A 26,377-nucleotide genomic window follows, 5' to 3' on the forward strand; every position below is an offset into this window, starting at 1 on the left:
TTCCAGGTGAGTGACTCAAGAGGTAATTCAATGAATCATCAGCATGACAGCCATGAGCTGGCATTTTCCGAAGGAGAGGTCAGCAGTAGCAGACTGCTCTTATGGAATGTGTACTTTATGCAGCATTTGCCAAAGTAAAATGGAGACACCATCAATTCAGTGGAGGCAGCAGACTACCAAGTTTATTAATTAAACTAATGTTTCCATTCCAAGAACAATGAACCTCACAATTCCCTATTCCAGAAGGAACTTCTCATTTATATACCAAGACCACAGAAACTAGGATGCACCAATACCGATACTATTATGGGTATCGGTGCCAATACCGAGTATTTGGGCGAGTGCTCGCCCAAATGCCCCCGATGCTTATCAAGATGCCGGAAGGTGAATCAGTACACGCCGCCCGGCTTTCAGATTGGCCGGGAAGCCGGCTCCATGCACTTGGTGACAAGGGAGCGTGGAGCCAGCTGCCCGGCCAATCACTCTCCACCTGGCTTACTGATTGGTCAGGTAGCCGGGCGGCGAGTCATTATCCGCTTCCCAGCTTCCTGATTGGCCAGAAAGCCGGCTCCATGCTTTCTCCTCACCTGGTGACGAGGGAGCATTAAGATGGCTTCCCGGCTAGTCAGGAAGCAGGGCCGCGAGTCGTTACACGCCTCCCGACATACTTAAAAGGAATTCGGTATCAGTATTCGGTGTTGGCGAGTACCGGAAAAAAAAATACTTGTACTCTATACCGAAAAAACGATATCGGTGGATCCCTAACAGAAAAAGAGACACACACACAAAGAATAAAGACTTTTGTTGGCAAAAGCCTGTCAATTTCAGTATTTCTTTTTGTTCATTGAAGGAGACAAGACTTGAACCAATATGCATAGAGTGCAGCTAACTGCTTTTCTAGGAACTCGTTTTCTATTTCCATCACTGACATTAACACTTTGTAAGTGATAGATTTGAAGAAACATAAATCATTTAGTAGGTTTCCACTGCACCAAATCATATGTCAAAATAAATGATTTAAGTAGTTTACCTAAATGTCACCACTGCTAGTTTACTGTATCAGAATCAATACAAACAAATGTATATAATGAGGAAAAAAGGAGAAAGATAAAACACAGAAAAATGACGTCCAAACTCTCACTAGCTGCTGTTGCCAAAACCCAGTCATTTACCTTTTTCATATTGCTTTATTTAAGCAACTTAGCCATATAACTTTCCAGAATTACTAGGCCTAATAAAACAGTGTATGGTACTTCCCATGCAATCCCATGTAAGGGGCAGTGGAGAACCGTAGAAGTTAAAAAGGAAACTGAGTATGTACCAGGCCCACATCTTTAAAAAAAGAATAAAAGGAATTTTAATGGTGTCATTTTTAGCTTCCACAGAGACCTGAATGGAAGAGTACAAAGAAAAAGCAAGGAAACGGTGTACTAACCTGAGTTTCCATTAACAGCTAGCACATAGAGCATTTATGCCCCCCCTCAAAATAAAACCTACAACTGAAAAAAAAATGTGCAAAATCTTTATAAACAACTGCAGCACTAACAAAGACAACACAAGTCCACTTAATGTTCTTGTTTTGCAAACTTATGAAGGTTTTATTATCTATACTGTTCAATATACATTTTGCTTTAAAGCAGAACTCCACGCAAAAGTGTTCTTAATCCTTACAGTGGGACTACCACTCACTGCAAGGGTTAAGTGCTAATTTTTGTCTAAGTGCTAAAAAAAGTTATACTCACCTTATCCTCGGAGCCGCCTTGCTCTTAGACCGGTCCCTGGAGCCTCACTCCCCCTCCACTGCAGCTGTCGAAGGTTCCATGAGTCATCATGTTCTATACACAATGTATAGGACGTGAGGACGTCGAGGGACATACCATCGCTGCAGCGAAAAGGGGGCTTCAGGGACCAGAGTAACCGCTAGCCGGCTCCACTGTTCGAATGAGTATAACTTTTCTTTTTAGCACCTACACAAAAACGAGCACTTAAACCTTTCAGTGCGGGGGTAACCCTACTGAAAGGGTAAAGAATACTTTTGTCTGGAGTTCTGCTTTAACTTTAACACGTGATTCAGCTACATGATTAATAAGGATGAAAACACACTGATCTTCATCAAGTATTGCCTCTCTCACCACTCTTACAGTTTTGTTACACCGAAAGATGAAAAATGAATGTTAGTATTGTAAAAAAAAGTGTATACATGAGACTTGTGTGGGTTTACCTTCTGGCCTCGTCACAGGACGGAAAGTGGCAACACTCTTGAATGTTGGATCTCGGCCAGTTTCGGGTGGAACATAGTTTCGGAACAGATGCAGCTCAGCTGGATGCCTATCTGACATTGTACTAGTTACCATGACCCTGCAGAGAAACATAAACAGCAAACTAAAGTGATTGTGTTGGCGTAACATGAATCTGAAAGTGAGGCAAAGTAGGGCATGCTCATGCTCCTTGTTCCGACAGGAATCAGAAATCTGAGGGTGCACTGTTTTACCCATTCCTTCATGTTCCTATTGCCAAGCTACAGTATACAGCAAGTAATTTGGGGAGTGCTTATTGTGCCCATCCACATAGTACACACTTCAGCCTAGCAACTGAAGTTCTATCTTCTGCTAGGCTATGCCAGGCTACACTGGGGCCAGGGAGCTGTACCTTGGATAGGCTTAAAATGCTTGGTGGTGCCTGAGCAGCCAACTGTCAAGCCCAAGCACTGTCACATGGGGGTGAGAGTGCCCATCCATATGCAAATACTGACTTTCAGAAGATAGTTACATAGTTAGTCAGGTTGAAAAAAGACATATGTCCATCCAGTTCAACCTATAGAGATATGAAAAAAAAAAGCCTAAACAGAACACTATGCCCACAATTACCCCCTGTTGATCCAGAGGAAGGCCAAAAAAAAAACCCCTATAAAGCATGGTTCCATTTGCTCCAACAGGGGGGCAAAAATTCCTTCCTGATCCCATAAGGCAATCGGATATTCCCTGGATCAACAATGTCTGATGCTTAAAGTGACATTAAACCCTCGGATTTTTTAACATAAACCAATACTGTAATGTGTGCCTTACTGTAATCCATGGTTGTTTCCCTTCTCTTTGCTGCTCTTCCTTTTAAATCCGTATCTCTTCTCAAACATTTTCTGATTCTGGTATGGAACTTCTCCACATTTGGCCACCATTAACTCGATCCAGTCAGCAGGTTGGTAATCTTGGGAACAATAGATCTTCACAAGAAAGAGGTAGAGATGAATCCGTAAGTAGTAGAGTAGGTTCCCTGGCTGTGCAGTTTGACCGAGGTGTATAGATTACAAGAATGGCTTATTCAATATTACAAATCATTTGGCAGGTGAAATAGTACACCTTATGTACATGCATTTTAACTGGGTATTTAGCCATTTGCCTGGAGTTCCAAAAATGTGCAAGCCAATATACACACTGAGTGCAACAGTTATCACTGAAAGAACCTTCTTCACCATACTGATGGGCAACTTTGCTTCCCCTTCCTCTAACACCAGTGTCACTTTTCATTTGCTTCTGCTTTAGAGATTGCCAGTCCTGCTTTCAGTGACCATTCCATGCATGCACAAAAAAAGGCAGGCGATTTAAGAATGGGTCTGCACCAATAATCTAATGGGTATCCTGCGATAATCTCTGAATGCTGGGGAAGTAATTCATTAGATCACCTATCACTGGGACTAAAGTGCTGCTTTCTCAGGAATAAACTGGTGCTCATGAATTCTCTTCTCAATCATATGAACTCTGCCAAGGCACTGATCATGTGAACACATCCAGAGGGTCCAAGGAGATTATTATTTAAGCATTTAATAAGAGGCTCTGTTTGAACATGGATTCACCTCTTTTTCAGTGACCCTGGTATGGTCATGTGCCATACATAGAAAAGGCTGTTGACTATAATTTTCAGGAACCTTAAGTATTTCACTGTTTACTCCATTGTAAGAGTTTCATGCAGTTTTATTCTGGAGGGTAGGGCGGTGTTGGTACCTAGACAAAACATCCTCCCTCTCATTTCGCTAACCACCAGGTCTCATGAATGAGCCAAGTAGAGGGCTCCTGCAAAGAGACTTTGTATTTCACATGACCATTTTTTTTTACTTGTGGACTGGTCTAGGTTTACTGTACAGGCTAACTAGTGTTATTGATAGGTTTGCTAAATTTAAGAAACCGTCGATGTCTGCGGTAAAAACAACTGTGGTAACAAGAATAAAAGACATTAACATGAAAAACAGCACAGCTTGCAAACCATGGATTGCTCTGGGATTTAATTTGTAATACACCATTATTGCTAAATAATGTGTTCATGCAGAGGCGTAACTGGAACCTTCAGGGCCCCGGTGCAAGAAACCATAAAGGCCCCCCCCAACCGCCATGGCACTGCATGGTTAACAGGAAGGCTGCCGAGGTCCCCAGCAAGCGCAGGGCCTCGGGCAGCCGCTTGTTTAAAATTTTAGTGCGGTGTTCTGTCGAGAACGCTGACCCAGTATCTGCGCTTACGTAAAGATGGGATTACCGAGGAAACCGCCATTTATTTACAAAGTATTCGTTTGTAATTGTTAATTGTGACTGTTAGTAATATACCGTCCATGGCAGTGATGGGTGGCAGTGAATGATGGAAGGAATAATATTAACAGTCACAATTAACAATTTAAACAAGATACTTTGTGAATAAATCCTGGTTTCCTCGATAACAGTGGTCTGTGCAAGCGCAGATGCTGAGGTCGGCAAATTCGACTACATCGGCGTTCTCGACAGAACAGCGGTATCTGCGTTTAGTATCAGGGCATTTTCACAAGTATAAGTACTCGTGAAAATGCCCAGTATTAACACTTGTGTATCCCTACTTAAAAATATAATGCATTGCTGGGACTTGTAGTCCTACATAGTTGGTGCAGTTATGCGGGACTACAAGTCCCAGCAATATATTATAATAGAAGTCAGCACTACAGAATCCCACCGTCCTTCTTGAGCAGGGCCCTCTTCCTCGTCTCCTCTCTCCCCGGTCAGGGGGCGCGGCTAAGAGGGTCGAGTCCTCACACAGCAGAATGTGCTGCCAGGCGGTGCCTGCAGCATATTCTCCTGCCGCAACAGCTGCCCGTACACGATGCGGGCGGCTGTGCGGCAGGAAAGGAGCGGCACTCTCTGGGGGGGCTCTTCTTCCTCGCTAGCCCCCCCCCCAAGTGGCAGAACACCAGGGCCCGGTCGTGCGACCGCTGCGACCCTGGTAGTTCCGCCAGTGTGTTCATGTGTATCCACCCTCTCAATGCTCTCCCAGTAGGCAAAAGACACTGAAATGAAAGGAGCAGTGCAATTGAAACACTCCATAAAACACGCTGGCTGACAAATGCACAAGTGTTTGCTTATCTTGTTGCGGTTACATCGTTCTGCCTTGAAGAAGGGACCCTGCGCGGCCCTGAAACGTCGGCTTTGTTGATCATTGTGACATAATCGTCCATTAAAAAGGACGCATCTATTTAAATTATTTTGAGTGCTGGTGACCTGTCTTTCTACTGATCTTGTTGGGGGGATTTGACAAGTGTTGAAAAGTTATAACAACTACAAGCTTATCACACCCACATCAACATAACCTTGGAGATGAGATGCATTTCATTCCATCTAATTGACACCTCGTTTCCACTGTGTGAATGAAAAACTTCTGTTAAGACATACATATACAGAAACACACAAAGGCTTCTTGGTCCTGGGAAATGGATTTAAATGCATCATAATAATAATAAAAAAACAAAATTTGAAATGCTTAACTTTAGTATGTGTTCAAACACACTGGCCTCATCTATATCACAAATTCTTTTAAGGTACAATCATTTTGAAGATGGCAACTAGGTCATTGCACATGTGGTTTCAGCAATGGTTGTCTTTTGCCACTCTAGGAACATGTGTAAAGTTAATTGACACTATCTGTACAACAAATCATGTATAGTGCCCTCTATGTGACAGGATATTTGACATGACAGGTCCTCTTTAAGGTGATATCAGGGGTCTATTAAACCCCTAAAGTCACCTCTGGACACCACTGAAGCTGATCAAGAACAGATTAATCTAAAAACCGACAGTCTGCTTGTAAGATGTAAACCTTTGCTGAGAGCCATTGTTTGTAAATGTTGCTGGTAGAAAAGTGATTAACAAAAGGTAATTTCATTCATTGCAAGTAAAAAGTGGAACATCCAGAGATGCAGGACATAAGCATTCATTTTATAATTTTTAAGGTTATATAGTTTTATAATTATGTTTTAACAACTTGCCGTTCACCCATTGTAAATACAGGTTCTGACGGCAGGCGCTTCCTGGTGGGTGGACGTGTATTTATGTGATTTATTTTTTTCTGCTCACGTGCTAGATAGCCCGTGCAAGCAAAACAAATAATATCCCTAAAAATTATATTAACAGCCGGTAACGACTGTGACATACAAGCGTTTGGGCCGCTCTATAGCGGACCGATCGCTTGTATAATGACAATGTGCATCCTCCATGCGAAAACAATGATTACGCCATACATGTTACATATCACCGTGAACGTCAGAGTGCAAGCAATAATTTTAGGGCCCTTAACCTCCTTGGCGGTCTGATTATGTCAGTATTTTTTCTTTTCTATTTTTAACTTTTAAATTTCCCGCCGGTTGTGCCCCCTGCGTCGCACAACCGTCGGTACAGCATTGCATGACGGAATAAATGTCAGTCAAAGTACCGCAGCGCTAAATACTGAAAAATGGCCTGGCCAGGAAGGGGGTTTAACACCCTGGTCATCAAGTGGTTAAAGCAAGTCCAGTTAGCCTCTGCGTTCTTTGTTATAAATAGTTGCTCCCATTTGATATCATGCATTAAGGATTGCAGCTTGTTGAAGCTAGCCTGTTTGAAGTTTAATGTTCTTTTCAAACCAACCTGCCTTTCTTTTCTGTAATCTACTGTGAGCGTGATCGCCCTATGATCATAGCAGAAGTAACTTTGATCTCGTTCAATTACTAGTTTTTTGTTGAAATTTCTTGGGTTCCATCTTCCATCTTATCCCCTCCTAGTTATGCTCTGGAGTGGAAGTATTTATTTTAGCTTCTAATGCGATTTTACTGCACATGCTCAATTACGTACAAGCCACAAGCCCTGTAATTATCACACATGTTTTTATCCCTTAAACCCTAGGCCCTCACTAGGGATTTCTGAGTGCGGATCATTAGATAATCATAGTCATGTTCTGAGTCTTTTGACCTTCTTGTATTTTTATTTTGTTTTCATTATCGTCTTTACCCTAACCTTGTATTGCCTACTGTATGCTTTGTTATTTTTCTTTTAAACTCTTTTGTGAAAGAAATGTAACCTTGACCCATCCAGCTCTGTTGACAACAGTATTTCTGCAACGTGTGCTATATGGAGAGTAATAAAAGACCAGAACGCCACCTGCTGGCTGGATAAAAGATCATCATCATGTTAACATGCAATACTCTTACTTTCTTTTTCTAGTCCCTCATATAATAAATAGGGAAAACATAAACATAACTACCAATCACCTTTGATGTAGAAGTCAGGAAACAAGGGAAGAGCAGACATATATAAGTTTAGCATGCATGCAGCAAATTGGAAAACTTACTTAGGGTACATCACATCTGTCATCTTAGTTTGTTCTCCAAATTCCTTTTTAAGAAATTCCTCCAGAGGGGCAGACTCATATGGGCGTGAACCACAGAAAACTTCATTTTTCATGCGGAAGTATAAACAGCGGAGGTATTCCATGGGCTTTCCTGTCAGGACACAACATTGAATATTCAATCAGAAATACCCAATAAACAGCAGGAAATTCCAAACAGGTTAAACGGGGGGCTCAAATCCAGCCACCATTTAAAAAGAACCTGTGAAAACGGAAATAAGAAAGCTGCCATTGCTGGCTTGCAGGCTCTAAGGTGGTCATCTTTTTACTTTCCTGTCCTGATTAGAATTACTAATGTTTTTTTTTACTGCTATTTGGAGCTCTGTTAGACTGTTTCCCCTGTGACAACAGTTTCACCTGGCCTCTACTCTACTTTTTTTAAGGAATTTTTATTTGTGTCTGTGTTGCTGCTAGAGATTTTCCCTCACTTCCTATCCAGTGAAACTGTTGTCAATGGGACTGTAAGTGAGGGGAAATCTCTCAAACAGACAGCAGTAAAAACCAGACAGGGGTTTAAACCTAGCCTACCTAGTCCTGCTGCCCACACTGCTGATCTTTGCTCTGAGAATGAGCTTTGCTCTCTTCAAGAGCTTTGGTGCCCTAAGAATGAAATTTGCTCTCTTCAAGAGAAGACCTCTTCATCCACCCCACTTTCAGGACTGTCAGATTACTAGTCCCCTACCAAGCGTGTGGGTTCATTATGTGTCCATATGGCACTATTGTGACCAGCAGTGATGTAGAGCAGTGCTCCCCAACCTTTTTATCGCCGCGGACCGGACAACGTTTGATAATTTTACTGTGGCCTGCTGAGGGGGGGACGTTGATTGTTTATATTTTATATTGTTTTGATTTAATAATTTTAATTTAATTGTATTTAAAAATGCCTTCAAAATAAAATACAGTTACACCAAAAAATGAAAGCGTTGGAATTCTTCACCTATTCCACCACCGAAAAACTGGGCGAGATTACGTTAAAATGTGTGACCACGTCACTGGTCACACATTCTAACGTAGTCTCAAACTTTGATAGATCACATGCCTACCTGTAATCATTTAATCAGAGAAATAGATTATAATAGGGAACATTACAGTGTAATATTCCCCATTATAATCCACGTCTAATGACATGATGTAAGACACCTTCCCCCGCTCAGACTCACCCTTCCAGGAGCAGCAGCCATGTGTCGATGTGTGCACTCACTGCAGGGGCGGGGCGTGTGACACACACACACACACACACACGTCTCCTGTGACTCACCTCCACTCCCGCCGCCTGTTACTATAGACGCGGCCAGGAGGGGAGGTGAGTCACAGGACCCGCCCCCTCACTGTGAAGCCCGTCGGCAGTGCGGGGGCCCCGGTGTTCGAACACCGGGACCGTGCACTGCCATATATTGCATGACCGGACCGCACTGAGACTGTGCGGCCCGGTACCATTTGATCCGCGGACCGGTACCGGTTTGCGGACCGGGGGTTGGGGAACATTGATGTAGAGGCCTGGGGACCAGGAGTCCAAATTCTTCAGGCACTTTAGCCATTTAAGTGTGACTTCCAGAAGCAGTAAAAATTCTAAAACAGGCAAGTTTGCATGATACTGTAAAGGTGTGCTCTGCCATTGAAACAGCACAATGGTACTCTCCAGAGCTGAATGAAAGCTTTGAAAGTGAGAGATAACAGCCGTCCTGACTGGATCCACAAAAAATGGCCACTGTCTTGACAGAAATATGAAAAGTATCATTGTGAAAGTTTCCTTCTGAAAATGCCTGGCTGTCATGTTGATGCTTTGGTTTCAATACCTTCTTAGTCACTGACCTGGAACAAGTGAATTATGAAGGAATTCTGACTTTTTCTTACTTATTTGTTGCATGTTCCTAATCTGTAACTCAGAAGTGTTGAAGCCAGACAGAGAAGCCAACAGACCTTATCAGAAGAAGGTCAGTAATGGTTCCATACTTCTCTCGAGACAAGTGCATTTTAACTTACTCATATAGTCCTATATATGCTTTTCACTGAGCTATAAAAGCACACTAACCAGAATAATTTTCTTTTCTTCAAACTTAGGTGTTCCCTGCCTGTCCTTACATTAATTGGCACATGGGCTCATGTACATCAGATGTTGATTGGCAGTTAAATGTTGGTACATAAAAAGCCTTAGAACAGTGAGGCTGATTAACTAAAGGAGTAAAGAATTTTCACAGAATAGATTGTGTTAATATTTACTTTAATTATCCAAACATGTGCAGATTAAATTAGTACAAATGTACTTTTCACATGACTGGATAATTTAAGTTAGAAAATTATAGTCCAAGTATATGAATGTCTTACAAGATTTTACAAGCTTCCTTCAATCCTCTCATGCTCACCATCACCCATGTGGAAAAAGAGGTAGCATGTTACATAAATGTATGAGAATCTAAAGAGGCAGAAAACTGTGAAGGTTCCCACATATTACATCTGATGCAACCCGCTGCATTTAGGGTAAAGTGTACAGACATTTTAAGGAATGTAGGTACACACATAATGCAGTAAGATGACATTTATACATCTTTATAAACCAAAAGTGTTGTCAAATGTTCTAGTTTGACCCAGCTGGATTGCATTGTGTAGAATGTAATTGTGTAGTTCCTTGTGATTTTCTCTGTGATGCTGAGTGTGCTTATACAGAATCTTTGGATGCAAGGACTAATTAGATACAATCCTTTTTAATAATGATCGGATTAAACTATTCTCTTGCATGCCTGACTATGGACAATCATATTTTCAAATCACACAAAGTAAGATTGTAATGCAAAAATCATAAAACACGCGGCTAGCAAAATGCAGTAACCCTTAGCAACCACTTTATTTTAACCAATTAAAGCAATAAAAGATGGTTTCTTATTGGATACTGTTAGTATTGCCCTATGTGCTTACAGTTCCATTCAATTATTTAATGCTCAATTCTGGTTTGTACTATGAGCTCATTAAGTTCTATTGCACTGAACAACGCTGTGCATCTGTAAGCGGTACTCCGCATGTAACTCTATGTGATTCGATTACAAGCGGTTTGGAATATACATACATATACTGTATGTAGAAACTGGAGGCAGAAGTGTTTAACTTACCATGCACTATAGCCAGTGCCAAGATACCTCCTGTGCTGGTGCCAGAGACCCAATCAAAGAGCTCCCGGATGGGTCGCCCTGCAGTCTTCTCTATGGCAATAAGCAACTGAATAAGAACCAGTCCACGGATGCCACCACCATCCAAACATAGGAGTCTGTCATGTCTGCAGGTAAGAAAAGTCAAGATAACCACTCTGCCATAAATGTGTTAATTTATACTATGCATAGCACACTATAAAACAGAAAAATACACATACTGACCATATATTTTTCTTACACATTTCTACTTGATTAAGTCTATACAACATTATAAAGATCGTAGTACGTTAAAACATTTAAAGATAATGTGACCTATGCTCGTATTATATCTTAGCATGCAGTCTTTTATTTACACCATCCCATTAACTTTGGGATAATATGTTTTTGTTTATAGATAATAGTAATGCCTTTCCTTTATCATTCTTAAAAAACAGGAGATAACATGCTACTTTCTATTAAAAAAAGCAGTAATGTTTTTCTGAGTTATGTGCCCTGGAAAAGGACATAGCCTCCTTTTTATGCTAAGGGAACCCCATCCCCCAGGGGGATGCTGGACCACAGGTGTGAAAACTAATGGAAAAAATATTACCAACTAGTAATACTTCTGGTATATAATTTAAGTGCAAGCAAAAATAAGCATCTGCTGTTGACAACAGCTCTGCTTTCTCTCTTCTACAGTTTTTGTACACAAAGCCATACATCCTGCAGGATATTTTAAAGCTGATGGATGACTTACACTCTCAGGCCATCTTCCATGAAATCCACGGTGTCCCGTGATGCCAGCATGCTGCTTAGTGCAGTGGAAACATAGATTAGGTCCTGGAATCCTGGGTAAGAATTACAGGCTAGTTTATTTCATGGCAAAGATTGAAGACAATAAAGAAGACGGAAACACCAACAAGAAATGCATTTAATAAAGTCCAAGAGCTATTTCAGCAACAAAAAAGAGAAGGTAGAAAGGAGTTCACACATTCATACTCACTTACATACTCTTTTTCGTACTACTCTATTGGAAGCCAGTTTAGATTAGTCTAGAATGGTCTACGACAGCTAGTAGGGGGATGCTGGATACTACAGAATAAGGAGTAAGAATATTCACATTGGAGCTGCAACTAAGAGCTGTAAAATGTATGTGTGTGCTACTGCAAAAACTGTGGGTCACTAGCTGAAAAATCAGTCTAGTTACACGGGTAGAAATGCAAATATGAATTGATGGAAGGCTATAGAAAGTTTGTTATTTTGACTGTATTGTGACACAATGCTTAAGTTTGCTGCACAGCAGTAGTACTGCTACTTCGAGTGTGGCCCTCTTGTTCTCCATTTTCTTCTCAAGGAGTCAGTGTTCAATTTGTTAGCTTTTCACCCAATCAGCCATAGATTACTTTATTTATCAAAGTATCTAGATGAAGTACTGTTTTAATGTTTACCCCACCGAATCAAATCCCCTGATATAAATATCTGGTTGCTATTCCTTTTCAAACTTTGTGATAAATAAGGTCTAGTATGTGTATATGTATCCATGTAGCTTAATCTTATACCTGTACTGTTCACTGAAGCAGGCGCATTTGAGTAGAGTTCTCTAATTGCACAGCACTGATATGACGGTTTTCAGCCCCAAGAACTTGGCGTCTGGGAGTACTTAAAATGGGGCTTTCCACATCGAAAACGAGTGCTAAAAAAAAGAGCCCCAGCCCCCCCACACCAAAAACCTGATACCAAATCCTGCCATTTACGCTACATTCACACTATGTAACCGGGTCATTAACTTAAACGGGTGACAGCAGCCTCTATTACATGGCATCTTTGGAAGTCCTGCCGCAGAAATTTGTAGGTTCCTGCCTCAGGAATCCCAAAACGCACATTCACACAGTGTGAAGCCTGAAGCCTTAGACTATTCCTTACATTTAACCCTTCCTTCATCCAAGCCCTAATACTTCATCCAGCCCTTAGTATCAACCCTTAAAGGAGAACTATGGGGTTAAGTCTTTTCCCCATAGTTCTCCTTAGGGTAACGGGAGGACACAAACTAGCATCCTCCCGTCACCCTAGGCTCAGTATACCACGAGCTCTAGCTCACGGTATAAGGAGACGCCGCAGTATACCGTGAGCTGCTGCTCGCGGTATACTGAGACGCCGCAGCTGAAGCGGATCCCGACAATTGTGCAGGAATCCTCCCAGCTGCGTGACTGACAGCTGGCTCTGCCTATCTAGAGGCAGAGCCAGCTGTACCCGCCCTCTCTCCGTCCGTTCCGCCAGTCAGCGCTGGCGGATCGGAGCGGGGAGGGGGGAATCCAGCCCCTCCCCTGTCATGGCAGAGAGCCGTGACAGGAACGAGAGGTGAGCGAACGCCGGTATGTGTTCGCTCACCTCCCGATCTACTGAGCCGACCTGTGACAGTCTCATTGTCACAGGTCGGCTAGAACTATGAGGTGAGTGAAAAGCACTCACCTCATAGTTCACCTTTAAACCTAGCCCATAACCAGGTACTTTATCCCCTAAAACCCAACATTTAGTACAGGGTGGACCAATAAAACTGATGTTGAAGAGCATTTTAGATTTTCAGGAAAGAAAACACAGCAGAATCTATTTTCTTTAAGACTCTAACTGGATCTCTTTATGGTTGTCTTATCAGAGCAGGAAGGGAGGGGGAGGCAAGTCACTACTTTGTCTCATTCAGTCACTACTTTGTCTCATGTATACATGTGTGCTTGAGCTTTTGCAACCATAGTCTTTTTTTAGCAAAGCAGCTAAAACTAGCCTGGCAATCATGAGGAAAAACAAGGCTGAAGTTCCCCCTTCTGGAAATGTAAATATGAAATATTTATATATAAAATGTCATATTTATCCAAGAAAACGCATTAAAACATTTTTACAAATAATATATAGATGGGTGTGCAGTGCTCGGGGTCACACCCATCTATATACTATTTGACCTCAGTGTCCTGAGCGCAGCAGCTTTTTATTTTTTATTATTTTTTTTTATTTTATTATTATTGATATATATATATATTTTTTATATTATATTTTTTTTATTTAATTTTACCTATAGCCATAAGCGCGGATTATACATATTTTATATATTTTTAAAAATAATATTTTAGGGTCCTCAACATAATTAAGAAAAAACATGCAAAAATATGATACATTCGCTTAAAGAATGCATATCAAAACTGACACTGTGCTCAGACTTCCTAATCTGCTGTCATATGAAGAGAAATGTCTAGATCTTTAAAAAGGAACTCCAGCCAAAACTTTTTTGTAGTTTTTAGCAGAGAATGGATGGGCTAAACTCTGTCAGGTTCTTATTGTGTTCCTGTTTAGGAGACTCACTGTAATTTTTTACTGTCCTAGTTGCCAAATGTAATGCAGCAGAAAGTGAGGGAAATTCTAACGCTCTGAGACGTCACCAGAACAGGAGTTGAGAAGGAACCTGCCAATGGGGACACTTATTTGGAGGACAACTGTCAAAGGATGGATATGTCATCACTCGGGAAGATTTCATCTCTCTCTTGCTGTTGTGTCTTGGCTAGAAAGTGAAGGGAAACCTCTCCAATGGACACACAGACAGCAATGAAACCCTGACAAGGTTAAACCCTTCCACTCTCTATCCAAAGTATTAAAAAAAAGGCTTGGTTAAAATCCCACTTTAACAAAAAAATAGCATCATTGCATCAAACCTCATATACATACACACTTGACTGCACAGACAGGTCATGGAAAAGAGAAGGAACGTGAGTGCAAGAAAATAAATGATTCCCATATTGCAGGTTGAAGAAAATAAAGTGACACCTGGAGGAAAAAAAAGGAGCTGTGGAAATTTACACAGAAAGGTAAAGTTTGCACAAGGAAAAGTGAGAAAAGAACCTAGCTATTACTTCATCCACTTTTTTGGAGCGCTCGGGATCATCCCATTAATAGAATTTCATTATACAATTTTACCATAAATTTGTTATTTCTTCTACTTGTCCCTGAAGAGCTCCAAAGGTGAGATAAAGTACAGAAGATCTTGTTTGCAGGAGGGAGGGCAGGTTACCTATGCCGCTACTTGTGTCCATGGGGGGCGCTGTAGGACAGGAGGCAGCTGGCGGAAGCTGGGTATCAGGGGGAAAACAGCGCTGTGCTCCTACGTTATAAAGCATGTCGAGCAGAACCTTGCGATTAGATCCTTTAAAAAGGGGGGAGGGGAGAAACAGGAATCATTTGCTGGAGGATGAACTAGCACACTACTGCAAAGAAGAAGCAATTTATAACAGCTATAGTACTGGCACTATACAATGTGAAAACTGAATCTGGTGTATTGGGATACCTTGTGCAAACAAGACACTAACGGCTTATATAAAAATAAAACTGGTACATCTGGCATTTCGTCATGTTTTTATCAATGAGATAAGTATCGATGAGTATGGAGTATCGATGAGTTTTACCCATCTATAAAGCTGCTCTGAGCAAATACTCCACTCATAATATACTTTACCTTGCAGGTTTCTTCAGTGTTTTGATGCCAATCTGTCTACTAAACCATATATATGCAACTTATGATTTCCAAAGGATCTAGCCACACTTTGCATTTAAATGTTTTTATCTGTAGTCAGTTTACCTGCATTTAAAATAGAAGTCGGGTGCACCTAGGAAACAATTTTAAGTTCTAAACACATCAAAACACATGTAAACGCATATAAACGCGGTTTGAAGCTAGGATAGCTTGAAGCTAGCTTGGTACCTGATGCATCTAAACGCATATGCATGTACATGTGTCATTTAACGCATCTAGAAGCATAAACAAAGCATCCAGCCAACCGGTAAAAAAAAGCTTGACGTGCATTAAAAAGTTGACAGTTGCTTGGTGCACACTAAAAATTCTTTGTTAACATTTTGCTGCCGACCGACGGCTAGATTCCGCAGTCGGCAGCTGAATGTAAACGATGTGGAGAAATAGCCAGCCTGCTCTTGGCTATTTCAGATTGCAATAGCCAAGAGCAGGCTGGCTATTATGCCCGCCCACTGAGCAGAGGAGTGGACCACTCTCAGGTCTGCTCAGTAGGTGGGGTTTCAACAGACAGCCTGCTATTGTCTTTTGCAATTTGAAATAGCCAATAGCAGGTTGGCTATTGAAACCCCACTCACTGGAGGGAATTTTCTCTCTCCTTGCCGCTGCTCTGGTGGGCGGGGTTGGGAGTCACTATTACCTCTCAAGCAACCAGAAACTAGTTATCTGGCATGTACTAATCCCTGTTGGTGCCGTATTTACTGTATATGATTATATTATTCTATTTGCAAAGACCCATGTTATATTACGCTCAGGGTGGCTTAAAATGTATTTCCACCTTTGCAGCCAAGTTGGGATAACACCTATTTTATGTTTATTACATCTTATCAATTCACTATGTAATGTTAAGGAGGGGGCTATGGGAAGCTATGTTTACTCGAATTAACCTTGTCTGTACTGTGGTAACAGATTTCATTATCAGTTTAATCTAGATGAAACTAGATTTAAACACAGTCTGTCCGGAAAAAAAAAGGGTTAAAAACTTAGAAGCATTGAATGTTAATGAGAGGAGGCTCAGTCTGTCCTTCAGTTTGACCCTCTATTTTCAAACTGCTCAGAGTAGCTTGGAATCCACACAAAGGCTTTCTCCAATGACAAATCTAAAAAGTAAGAAATATTTAAAAATATATATATTTTAGGTATGATGAGTGAATGGGAACACAAAACAAACATCTGCAAAACAAACATATGGCTGCAAAAGTGGAAGTACACTTTAAGTTATTGCTGTTTATGTGACATATTATAAGAAAAAAGGAGTGTCCTAAAGACGAGGGAGTGCTCCAGGAACATTCTTTCTTCCACTCATTTCCTTGTGGATATAAACTGTCACTTCAGAATGTGAGATTTAACACCTTTGCTGGACCGGGCTGCCATAAGTCCTGGTGTCTCCCCAAAGTCGTTCGGCTGCTCCACATTGGCCCCAAAAACTATGAGAGCTTTAATTAGCTCCAGATGATCCTTCTGCAGGAAGAATATAGATACACTTAATAACATGGAAAACCATGAACTTTGACCTATATACAATGAAACTAATGCACAAAAACATTTGATTAACAACATACAACATTGAACTTTTTCTGGAAATCATAGCTGATTGGCTGTCTCTGGTTTCAAAGACCTTCAACAAGCATGCAGACATACTTGTAGGTTAGGGACTCCAAACTTTTTTTCATTTTGGATAGGGTAAGGTTAAAACCCCTGATTTTTTTTTCTCTGATTGGGAAGATTCTCCATAACTTCCTGTCTCAAAACACAGATGGAAGTAAGGCCTTGTTCACACCAAGCGCGTTCCAGGAGCAGAGCAGAGCAGTTACAGACCGGATCAAAACTGCATCCAATGTATTCCAATTGTATTTTGGGCTCTGGTTCACACCGGAGCGTTCAGTTCCAGAGCATGTAAAAAAAACTGCAGCATGCCCTATTTTTCCTGCTCTGGAAAGATCTGGAACGCATGCAACGCATTACAAATGCATGCAAACGCCCTGGAACTCACTGAAAGTCCATTCTAGGGTAAACGGCCTGGAACGCATCAAAAACACGGCAAAAACGTGTGTGCAGATCTGGGCTGCATTTGGTGTGAACAAGCCCTAAGAGAAGTTCTCTCCAAAGTAGAGATATCCTTTCTTAGGCTGGGTTCACACCTTGACGACAGTGTTTTTGCGCATTTCTACCACGATTTTGATGCACGTTTTGTGCGCTTTTTGAACGTTTTAAGTGCATAAATCTGGTTGTGCATTTTTGTGAGCAGATTGAAACTAATTTATGTTAATGAGCAAACGTGCGTAAAACATGCACAAAAATACAGCAAACACGAATTTTCAAGCATTTCTTATTGAGTCTATGGGGCAAGAACAAGCTGTTATATGCCCAAAATAAAAGCTTATGAGCTCATGTATTTTTTCCAGTGACAGGCATTTTGCTTGTTGTGACAAAACGCACAGATGTGAACAGGGCCATAGAAATTAATGGAATTTTTTGGGGCATATTTTTTGAGCGTTTTGTTAGTGCAGAAAAAGCGCTACAAAATGCTCAGTGTGAACCAGGCCTTAGACAGTTGTTACTAGAACAAGTTTACCCATTGCAAAATTTCCCTCTAATTTTGTCCCAGTGACAACTCAACAGTTTAGATTTTCCCTCACTATCAGTTCCGGTGAAAATCTAGATCAAACAGAGTGAATGAGTGTCACCAGTGGGGACAGAGACAGCAAAAAAACCAAACAGAAGTTCTAAACCCTTTCCTATAAAAAATGTAATTGATTTTAAATACACAATAAATGCCTTTGGCTCAGCATAACAGCCTACATATGTCTCTAGGTACATATTTCCTTTATCATTTTCTGACTGTGATAAAGCTTATGTGAGTGCATCTATCTACGAATAAAAGAAAACACATACGATAAACACCATCGCCCATAAATGTAAAAAAATAAAGATATCAAATCCCCAGAAGACCAGCTGTGCCACCAAGTGGCCTTAACTAGTATGACAACTATAGAATTCCACATAATAACGTCTGATGCATATCATATCATTTGTACATTATATACAAAATTCACCAACCGTCAGTAGACATAACATCCATGAGGCAGCATGTAAACAAACCATGTTCTAGTGTAATAATGTCCCCGTCTGCAAAGAGTGAAATCATCAGATGAGTGGAGGGGGGATGTCATCATGCTGGTACATGGGTATGCCTACATGCCAACTCGTGGGAGACTGATACTAGCCTGTTCAAGATTGTGCTAATAGCAAGCATCTTCAAATGTGAGTTTTACATATTTCTAATGAATAAAAAGTATGCTCAATTAACAAAGCTAACACACCACGATAAGGAGCTTTACTTAAAAAAACATTTTCAGTGAAAAATGATGAAACCCATGACATTATTGTGTCATTTATTACAAGACTTTTTATTAGATATACAGGTGAAACTCGAATAATTAGAATATCGTGCAAAAGTTCACAATATTCTAATTTTCTGAGATTGTGGATTTGGGGTTTTCATGAGCTGTAAGCCATAATCATCACAATTATGACAAATCACAGCTTGAGCTATCTTGCTTTGCATGTAATGAGTCTATCTCATATATTAGTTTCACCTTTTAAGTTGCATTAGTGAAATAAATGAACTTTTGCACGATATTCTAATTATTCGAGTTTCACCTGTATGTATAGGCATTTGTTTATTATATAGATGTGACATGTTTATGCACTATATCGTTGCTTTTTTATGTACAATTGTTTTGCCAGTGTATTTTACTTGGAATATACTAATTAAAGTTGGGGGATTTATATATATTTTTGTATATTAATATGTTTTTAGCACTGTATGAAAAAAGGAAGTCTTGTACTGTCTGGTTTGTAGCTATAACAGGTATAGTTCTGACGCTTAGAGGGGTTTAATACCCCAGCACAAAATTTGGGGGTTTACTTTAGTCCAATTTGGAGACAGCAGGTTGTTTTAAAAGAGAACTAAAGCCAAACCTATTTTTGACCGTGAACTGAATGATCAGGGGTTTGTGATCGGTCAGTTGTCAATCTACAGAGCTGGCATGTGACACCTGTAGGCTCCAAGTATTTGGGAAGAGCGCATTTTACTCTCACAATATTTCTCCTTTTTTTTTTTTAATAGCTTTGAACAGAGTGGGGAAGGGTTAACGTCTGTCAGATTTTTATTGCTGCCCTTGTATCCCGTTTTGGAAGAGTCCCTCTCACCTCTCTCTTTGAACACTGTCCTGTACTATGTGCTTATTTTAATATTACAAGAATAGTTTAAAAAAATGTTAGATGACAGCTGAGATTGTTTAGGCCTCTTGGTATACTTTAGTGGGACCAAATCACTCCACCATACACTGATGCTAGGTAAGCTTGCTTCTGTATTAGCAGTATACCAGAAAGCACTCACACCACAGTTGGTGTATAGTAAATGCTGTATCGAACAGTCAAACCAAAGTAGCTGTATAATAGGTGCTGAATCAAGCTGTCAAGCTAAAGTGCTTTTGCTGTAAATGCTGGACTTAGATGTCAAGTCACAGAGGCTGTGCCTCAAGCTTACTTAGCATCAGTGAAAGGAGGAGTGATTTGGAGGAGCGACACGAGGTTGAGATGACGAGACTAGTCCTCAGCGGGTCCTGCTAGCTAATAAGTGGACTCTGCCCATAGCGTAAACAGTCCCCCAACTGGGGATCATGGTAAAGTTCTGCTAACACTCCAGTCTCACATTGGAACCAGATGCTTTAGGATAAAGCTGCAAGAGTATAAATAGAAATTTACACTGGAATAATACATTGACATCCCTGGACTTACAGTAAAAGCAATATTAATTAGGTAGCTACCCATTTATATTATATGAAGGGTACAATATAACTGAATAGTGCATTTACAAATATAAAGGAGCGTGGGAAGACCTGTATGGCTTAGGAAAGTGTAGGTATGTTTTTATAGATATAAGTGATTCTGCGCTGGGCCTAGAAAAGTGTATAAGTGCTAGTGTGCCAATTTAATTTGAAGGCTGCAGAAGGCGCTGCATAATTTGTAAGTTATATGTTTTTAGTATGTTTCATTATGTATTATAAAAGGATGTTTTTATTTTTTGAACGCTCTGTCTGGCATTAAATAACATGGAATCATCATTTTGTTTGAATGCATGCTGTGATGCAGCAATTATTAAATATGTAGAAGAGCTTATTCTATGGTGATTAAAGTGTAAGAATGCATCTTCACAGCATTCATCTCAGTTTTCCTAGAGTGGTCAAACATAAAAAGTTCTATACATCTAATTTAACCAGAGACAAGAGAGAAGGAATATAAAAAACTAGTACATGTATATATGTCAGTGTAGAATTGTAAAAACAATGTAAAATGAGTTGGTTTCATACCACAATACAAAAACAAAATAGTATGCACCTGACTGTTTACTAGGGATGCACCGATATTTCGGCCGCCAAAACATATTGGACAAAAATGGCACTTTTGGCATAATGCCGAAAGTGTCATTTTCTGGCCGAAATAGCGGTGCTTCCGTTCTTTCTCTCCTGTCACAGGTGGCCGAGCGCTGGGTGAGGAGAGCATTGTGAGCGGCCAGCGTCTCTCCTCCCTGCACCACTCAGCCTCCTGTCACAGATCGGAGGAAAGCGGTGTGGGCGGAGACAGCCCGCGCTGTCACAGCAGACTGAGCTCTGCACGCTCAGCTTCCTGTGACAGCGTGTCAGGCAGGAGAGCGAGTACAAACACTTAGCGATCAGTGGTCGCTGATTGTTTGTAAATAATAGGTTTACTATATCCTGAATTTTGAATGAATGGGAAGTGATCTATATCACCTCCTGTTCATTCATGATTGTGGTTATAGTAAACATACTCTGTTCTCATGTTATGAATGAACAGGAACACACATAGAGGATTCCTGTTCATTGATAACAGGGGCTGCAGAAAAAGAGATTGAGGACTCTGTTTCTCTTTTTCTGTTTTAAAGAGAAATATCAGGGGTCTGTTTAAACCCCTAATATTTCCCCAAAGCCCCTAAAAGTAAAATAAAAAATAAAAATATTTAATAAAAAATGAAATAAAATATAAAACATTCAAAAGTTTATAAAAATAACATATTTTTAAAAATGTGAAAAAGTTAAAATAAAAAAACATTTTTGGTTTCAGTCTGAAATTTTTTTTAAATTTTGGTTTAGTTTCGTTTTTTCAATTTTCATTTTGGAGCACCTCTACTGTTTACTACTTTAACTCTTCATTAACAGGTTATTGAAAAGTATGCATGTTTCCATTTTAATTCTACTATCCGACAACAAAAGAGTATGATTGTGTATTACCTTCATGGCAAGGTGCAGAGGGGTGTTTCCTTGCTCTCCCTTGGAGTTGGGATCTGCTCCGTGAGTTAAGAGAACCATGGCAGAATCAAAACGGCTCCTCTTTACCATTATGTGTAATGGGGTTTCTGATGTCCTACTGAGTGCATTTACATTGCTACCACGTTCAAGTAACAATAAAGCCATCTATACAACAGAGAAGGTACTGTTAGAAGTTATAATGGCAAATCTACGGCTACCTAATGGAAAATATTTACTCTATACAGAGAATTTTGGTGGCTCATGTATACAATTGTGTCAGGTGAAAATGAATAGAGTTGCGCAGAGCATTCACATTCACTGTATTTTCTAAAATGCTGTGGGGATTGAAAAATTGAAGCCTAGAAATTAAAAGGTTACTAGGCTCAATACCGCCAATTTCCTGTGCACTAATTGTGCATGCGAATTAAAGATAAAAATAACAGAATGGTAGCTGATTATGGACCATGGGAGGAGTAAAGAAGAGGCACAAACGCAGCTGATCTTGAGATGGGCCATAGAGGAAAAAGCATGAAAACGGATCATTTTGAGACATATGGTTATGCTGCTGTCTTCGGGAAAAATGGACAGCAGGCAAAAAATTAAAAGCTTGCCACTTTAAGATCATAACCCCTCCCACCTGCCAGCTGTAGCAAGCAGTATTAAAGGGAATGAGGGGAGGGAGCTCTGAGAAAAGGATTTCATAGTAAGAACAAAATCCTATTTTCTCCATCGTCCATCGAGAGACACAGCTTTGAAGAACTCTCAGACATAGGGATGCCCAAAAGCAGTCCAAACAGAAGGGCGGGCACCATAACAAATAGAAGAAACAGCTCAACAAAAAAAATAACTGTGAAACAAATACTCAAACAGCTGTCTGAAGAATGTTTCTGCCAAAACTGCTGTGAAACGACTTCAAGAACAAACACAGCAAGTCCAGTTATTTTTTACAGATATACCGTGACCTGGATGAATGAGAACCTTGACAATTAACACAATGTTTCCCAATTGTGGTTTATATCTTACAGGTAGAACACACACCAGATTGGGTACATCGTCAGATGTTCCAGAGCAGATGTCCCTCCGCTTGGGAGTAAATAGCACTTTTTCCTAGAATACTCACAACCCCGACCACTGTGAATTATCAGGAGGAAAACAGAACTGTGCCACTTCTCACAGCGGACAGCAGGATATCATAGCAGAGTCTATCGGAGATATAGAGCAGAATTTGTTTCCACTTCCCTCAGAGTCTGTGTCAGTTTCTCAAAGCAGGTGTCTCACCACTGGTGACTCACAAGCATTCCACCGGGGCCTCACAACTGTGTGAATTGAGGGTGGGAGGAGAGGTGGTGCGTGTATCCTCACTAGATGTCTGGGGACAGCAACTGCCTGGCTCAACGCGGCTGTGCTGAGGAAGTGCACATGCAAGGAGAGTAAAAAGCAAATGCATCATAGTTTTAAAAAATTTTAAAAAAGCTGTAAAGTCAAAAACAGGCTAAGAAAAATACTAACAATAGTCTACAGTAAAAGTTAAAAAAAGGGAAGGTGCCATCTCTGCATGGAAAAAAAACATAGAGTACTCACAAGCTCCATGGTCCTGCTACCAACATAAGAGGAATCCCCAGACAAAACCGACCTGACCTCCGAAATGGTAGCTGAAATGCCTCACCAGATAGCAACATAGGATCATTGCAGGAAGGATCTTCAGTGCTGTGACTGGGAAGGTCTGGGTTCTTAAATGAAGGGATAACCGTGGGAAATCCGGATCCACTGCATCAGTACTGAGACCAGAAACGACCTGCTTCCTGACAACTAGAGAAACCTGCTGGATTTAACTTATCCGGCATAAACCTTTCAATTTTGTCTGCTATCTAGAGAAACTTCCAGGATTTAACATTATCTGGTATGAATCATCTAGCAGCTCTTGATAATAGAATCTCACTGATGAAACAAAACAAACCCAAATAAAAAAGCAGAAGAGAAAGATGCATACATTCTCCTAAGGACACTAAGCAAAACTGGTAGGTTTGAGGTGGGAAGGGTTATGCTCTTAAAGAAGAACTGCGGCATAATTAACCCCTGCAGTGACAATACTCCTGCACTGCAAGGGTTACGTGCTTTTTTTCATCCAGGAATGAAAATAAAAAGTTATCTTCACCTTAACCTTGAAGACGGCTGGCTGTTACTCCCTTCCCTGCCGCCTGTCTCCTCCTCCATTCCAGCAATGGAATGGCCCTCAGCTGTCTCATAACCTATACACCGTATAGGACGTGATGACTGATAGGACCTTAGACCGCCGGAGTGAGGAGGCAGGGACCAGTCTAGCAGCCAGCCGGCTAGAAAACAAGCACTTAACACTTACAGTGCGGGAGTAGCCGCACTGCAAATGTCAAGAATAATTATGCCCGGAGTTCTTCTTTAAAGTTGGCAGGCTTTTAATTTTTTTGCCTAGTCTCTATTTTTTCTGAAGGCAGTAGCATAACCCTATGTCTCAGAATTCTTCAGAGCTGTGCCCCTCGAAGAACGATGAAGAAATTGCTTCAGAGAGCATTATTATAATTTTTGTGTTTTATCTATTTCATCCAGTATAAGCCATATCCACAATATACAAAATGCGATACTGTAGGCAACGCACAGTATGTGTGGTTGCTGTATATGCCCATGACGAATCACAAGTGTCTGTCCTGTAGTATGAGGATTATAGTAGCCCATGCACATTAATATTGTACCTCAGCATTCTTTGCCCAATGAAGAGGAGTTGCCCTATACCGAGGATCTTCAGCATTGGCCTGTGTGGCAGTAAAGTCTAGTATTGCTTCTGCACATCTTGGGGGAAAAAATAAGTATGTTATTTGCTGTTTAACAAGATTCTAGTGTACATTTCCTGATGCATTAGCTACTCCATAATCAAGACCTTCTTTCTCCAATTTATTTATTTTTACATGAAGGTTGATTAGGCTTATTACTGGATTTTCTCTGTAAAGACTCTGCCTGCCAGGTGTATAGGCCAAATGTGGTGCTTGCATTTTTGTAACTTATGTGGCTAAAATACAAATGACATTAGTGTGGGTTCATTTTATATTTGTAGTCTCAAGTGTCTCATTGTTAATTCCTATTGTGATGCTAGAACCCAAAGTGAGGTTTAGAACACAGCAGGGGCATCCCGAGGCATGGTGTCACCCGGCGCGGCCATCAGGTGACACCCCGCCGAGATGTCATCGCACACGCGCAACGTCATCGCGCACACACGTGATGACGTCACGCACTGTAACCTGCCAGCGGCCATCTTGGTGATGGATGCCAGTGTTCTGTCGAAGGCAACTGAGCGCCGGCAGAGACAGGAGGGGACGTTCACCCGCCGGGTCCCCTCCTCTCTCGTAATCTATGACCGAGTGCCCACCTTTTCAAAGGGGGTGACACCAAAATGATTGTCAGTCATTTTGGTGTCACCCCTTCCAATGGTGTAACCCAGGAGCTGGCCCCACCCCTCCCCCGCAACCCCCTGGTGAAGCCACTGGAGCAAAGGATATTTATTCTCTATTTCTTTAAAAAGGTGATAGCTGAACAACAGTTTTATGCTTTTTAGCAAGATCCAAAGTAGGTGACCACTTGTAGGTGTTACTTGTGGTGATATTTCTTCTACTTCCATATGCTGTAACAAAAAAACATTTAATTACAGGTATTCACCACTTAGAGACATACAGCATATACTATAATATATATATACACACACTGAGTGGCCAGATTATTATGACCACCTGAATTTAGCCATAACATTATGACCATCCACCTAATATTCATTAGGTCCCCCTTTTGCTGCCAAAACAACCATGACCTGTCGAGGCATGGGCTCCACTAGACCTCTGAAGGTATGCTGAGGTATCGGGCACCAAGCCATCAGTAAAAGATCCTTTAAGTCCTGTAAGTTGCGAGGCGGGGCCTCCATGGATTGGACTTGTTTTTCCAGGACATCCCACAGATGCTCAATTGGATTGAGATATGGAGAGTTTGGAGGTCAAGTCAACACCTCAAACTCGTTGTTGTGTTCCACAATGCATTCTTGAACCATTTTTGCAGTGTGGCAGGGTGCGTTATCCTACTGAAAGAGGCCACTGAGTCAGGCAATACTGTTTCCATGAAGGTGTGTACATGGTCAGCAACTATGTTTAGGTAGGTGGTACATGTCAAAGTAGTGGCAGGACACAAGCTTTCCCAGCAGAACATTGACCAAAGCATCACACTGTCTCCACCGGCTTGCCTTCTTCCCATAGTGCATTGCCATCTCTTCCCCAGGTAAGCAACATACACGCACCCAGCCATCCACATAATGTTAAACAAATTTGATCATGAGACCAGGCCACCTTCTTCTACTGTTCAGTGCTCCAGTTCTGATGTGCCCATTGTAGAAACTTTTGGCAGCAGACAGGGTCCACCATGGGCACTCTGGCCAGTCTGCGGCTATGCAGCCCTATACGCAGCAAATTGCAATGCACTGTGTTCAGATACCTTTCTACAGACTACACGGGCCAGCCCGTCACCGATTCACCAATTTTCCTTCCCTGGACAACTTTTGGTAGGTCCTGAACACTGCAGACCAGGAACATTCAACAAAAGCTGCAGTTTTGGAGTCGCTCTGACCAAGTTGTCCAGCCATCACAAATTGGCCCTTGTCAAAGTCACTTGAATCC

The 26,377-nt window shown here is 41.1% G+C and overlaps 1 protein-coding gene across 2 annotated transcripts in view; it reads right to left on the minus strand.

The window, feature by feature from the left end:
* The window catches only part of PLA2G6 (phospholipase A2 group VI), an 80,378-nt gene that overhangs the window by 18,639 nt on the left and 35,362 nt on the right, over positions 1-26,377 (minus strand). For both annotated transcript variants that reach the window (XM_018571043.1, XM_018571042.1), the window contains exons 6-13: positions 24,419-24,515; positions 21,675-21,857; positions 16,710-16,818; positions 14,845-14,976; positions 11,548-11,638; positions 10,773-10,936; positions 7,612-7,762; positions 2,222-2,358 (exon numbers count right to left, since the gene is read on the minus strand). In XM_018571043.1, the coding sequence (XP_018426545.1) occupies positions 2,222-2,358; positions 7,612-7,762; positions 10,773-10,936; positions 11,548-11,638; positions 14,845-14,976; positions 16,710-16,818; positions 21,675-21,857; positions 24,419-24,515 (1,064 nt within the window). The remainder of the gene's footprint in view (positions 1-2,221; positions 2,359-7,611; positions 7,763-10,772; positions 10,937-11,547; positions 11,639-14,844; positions 14,977-16,709; positions 16,819-21,674; positions 21,858-24,418; positions 24,516-26,377) is intronic.

Source organism: Nanorana parkeri, unplaced genomic scaffold (assembly GCF_000935625.1).
Source record: "Nanorana parkeri isolate BGI_ZX_2015 unplaced genomic scaffold, ASM93562v1 scaffold1659, whole genome shotgun sequence".
In the NCBI taxonomy this organism is placed as follows: Eukaryota; Metazoa; Chordata; class Amphibia; order Anura; family Dicroglossidae; genus Nanorana; species Nanorana parkeri.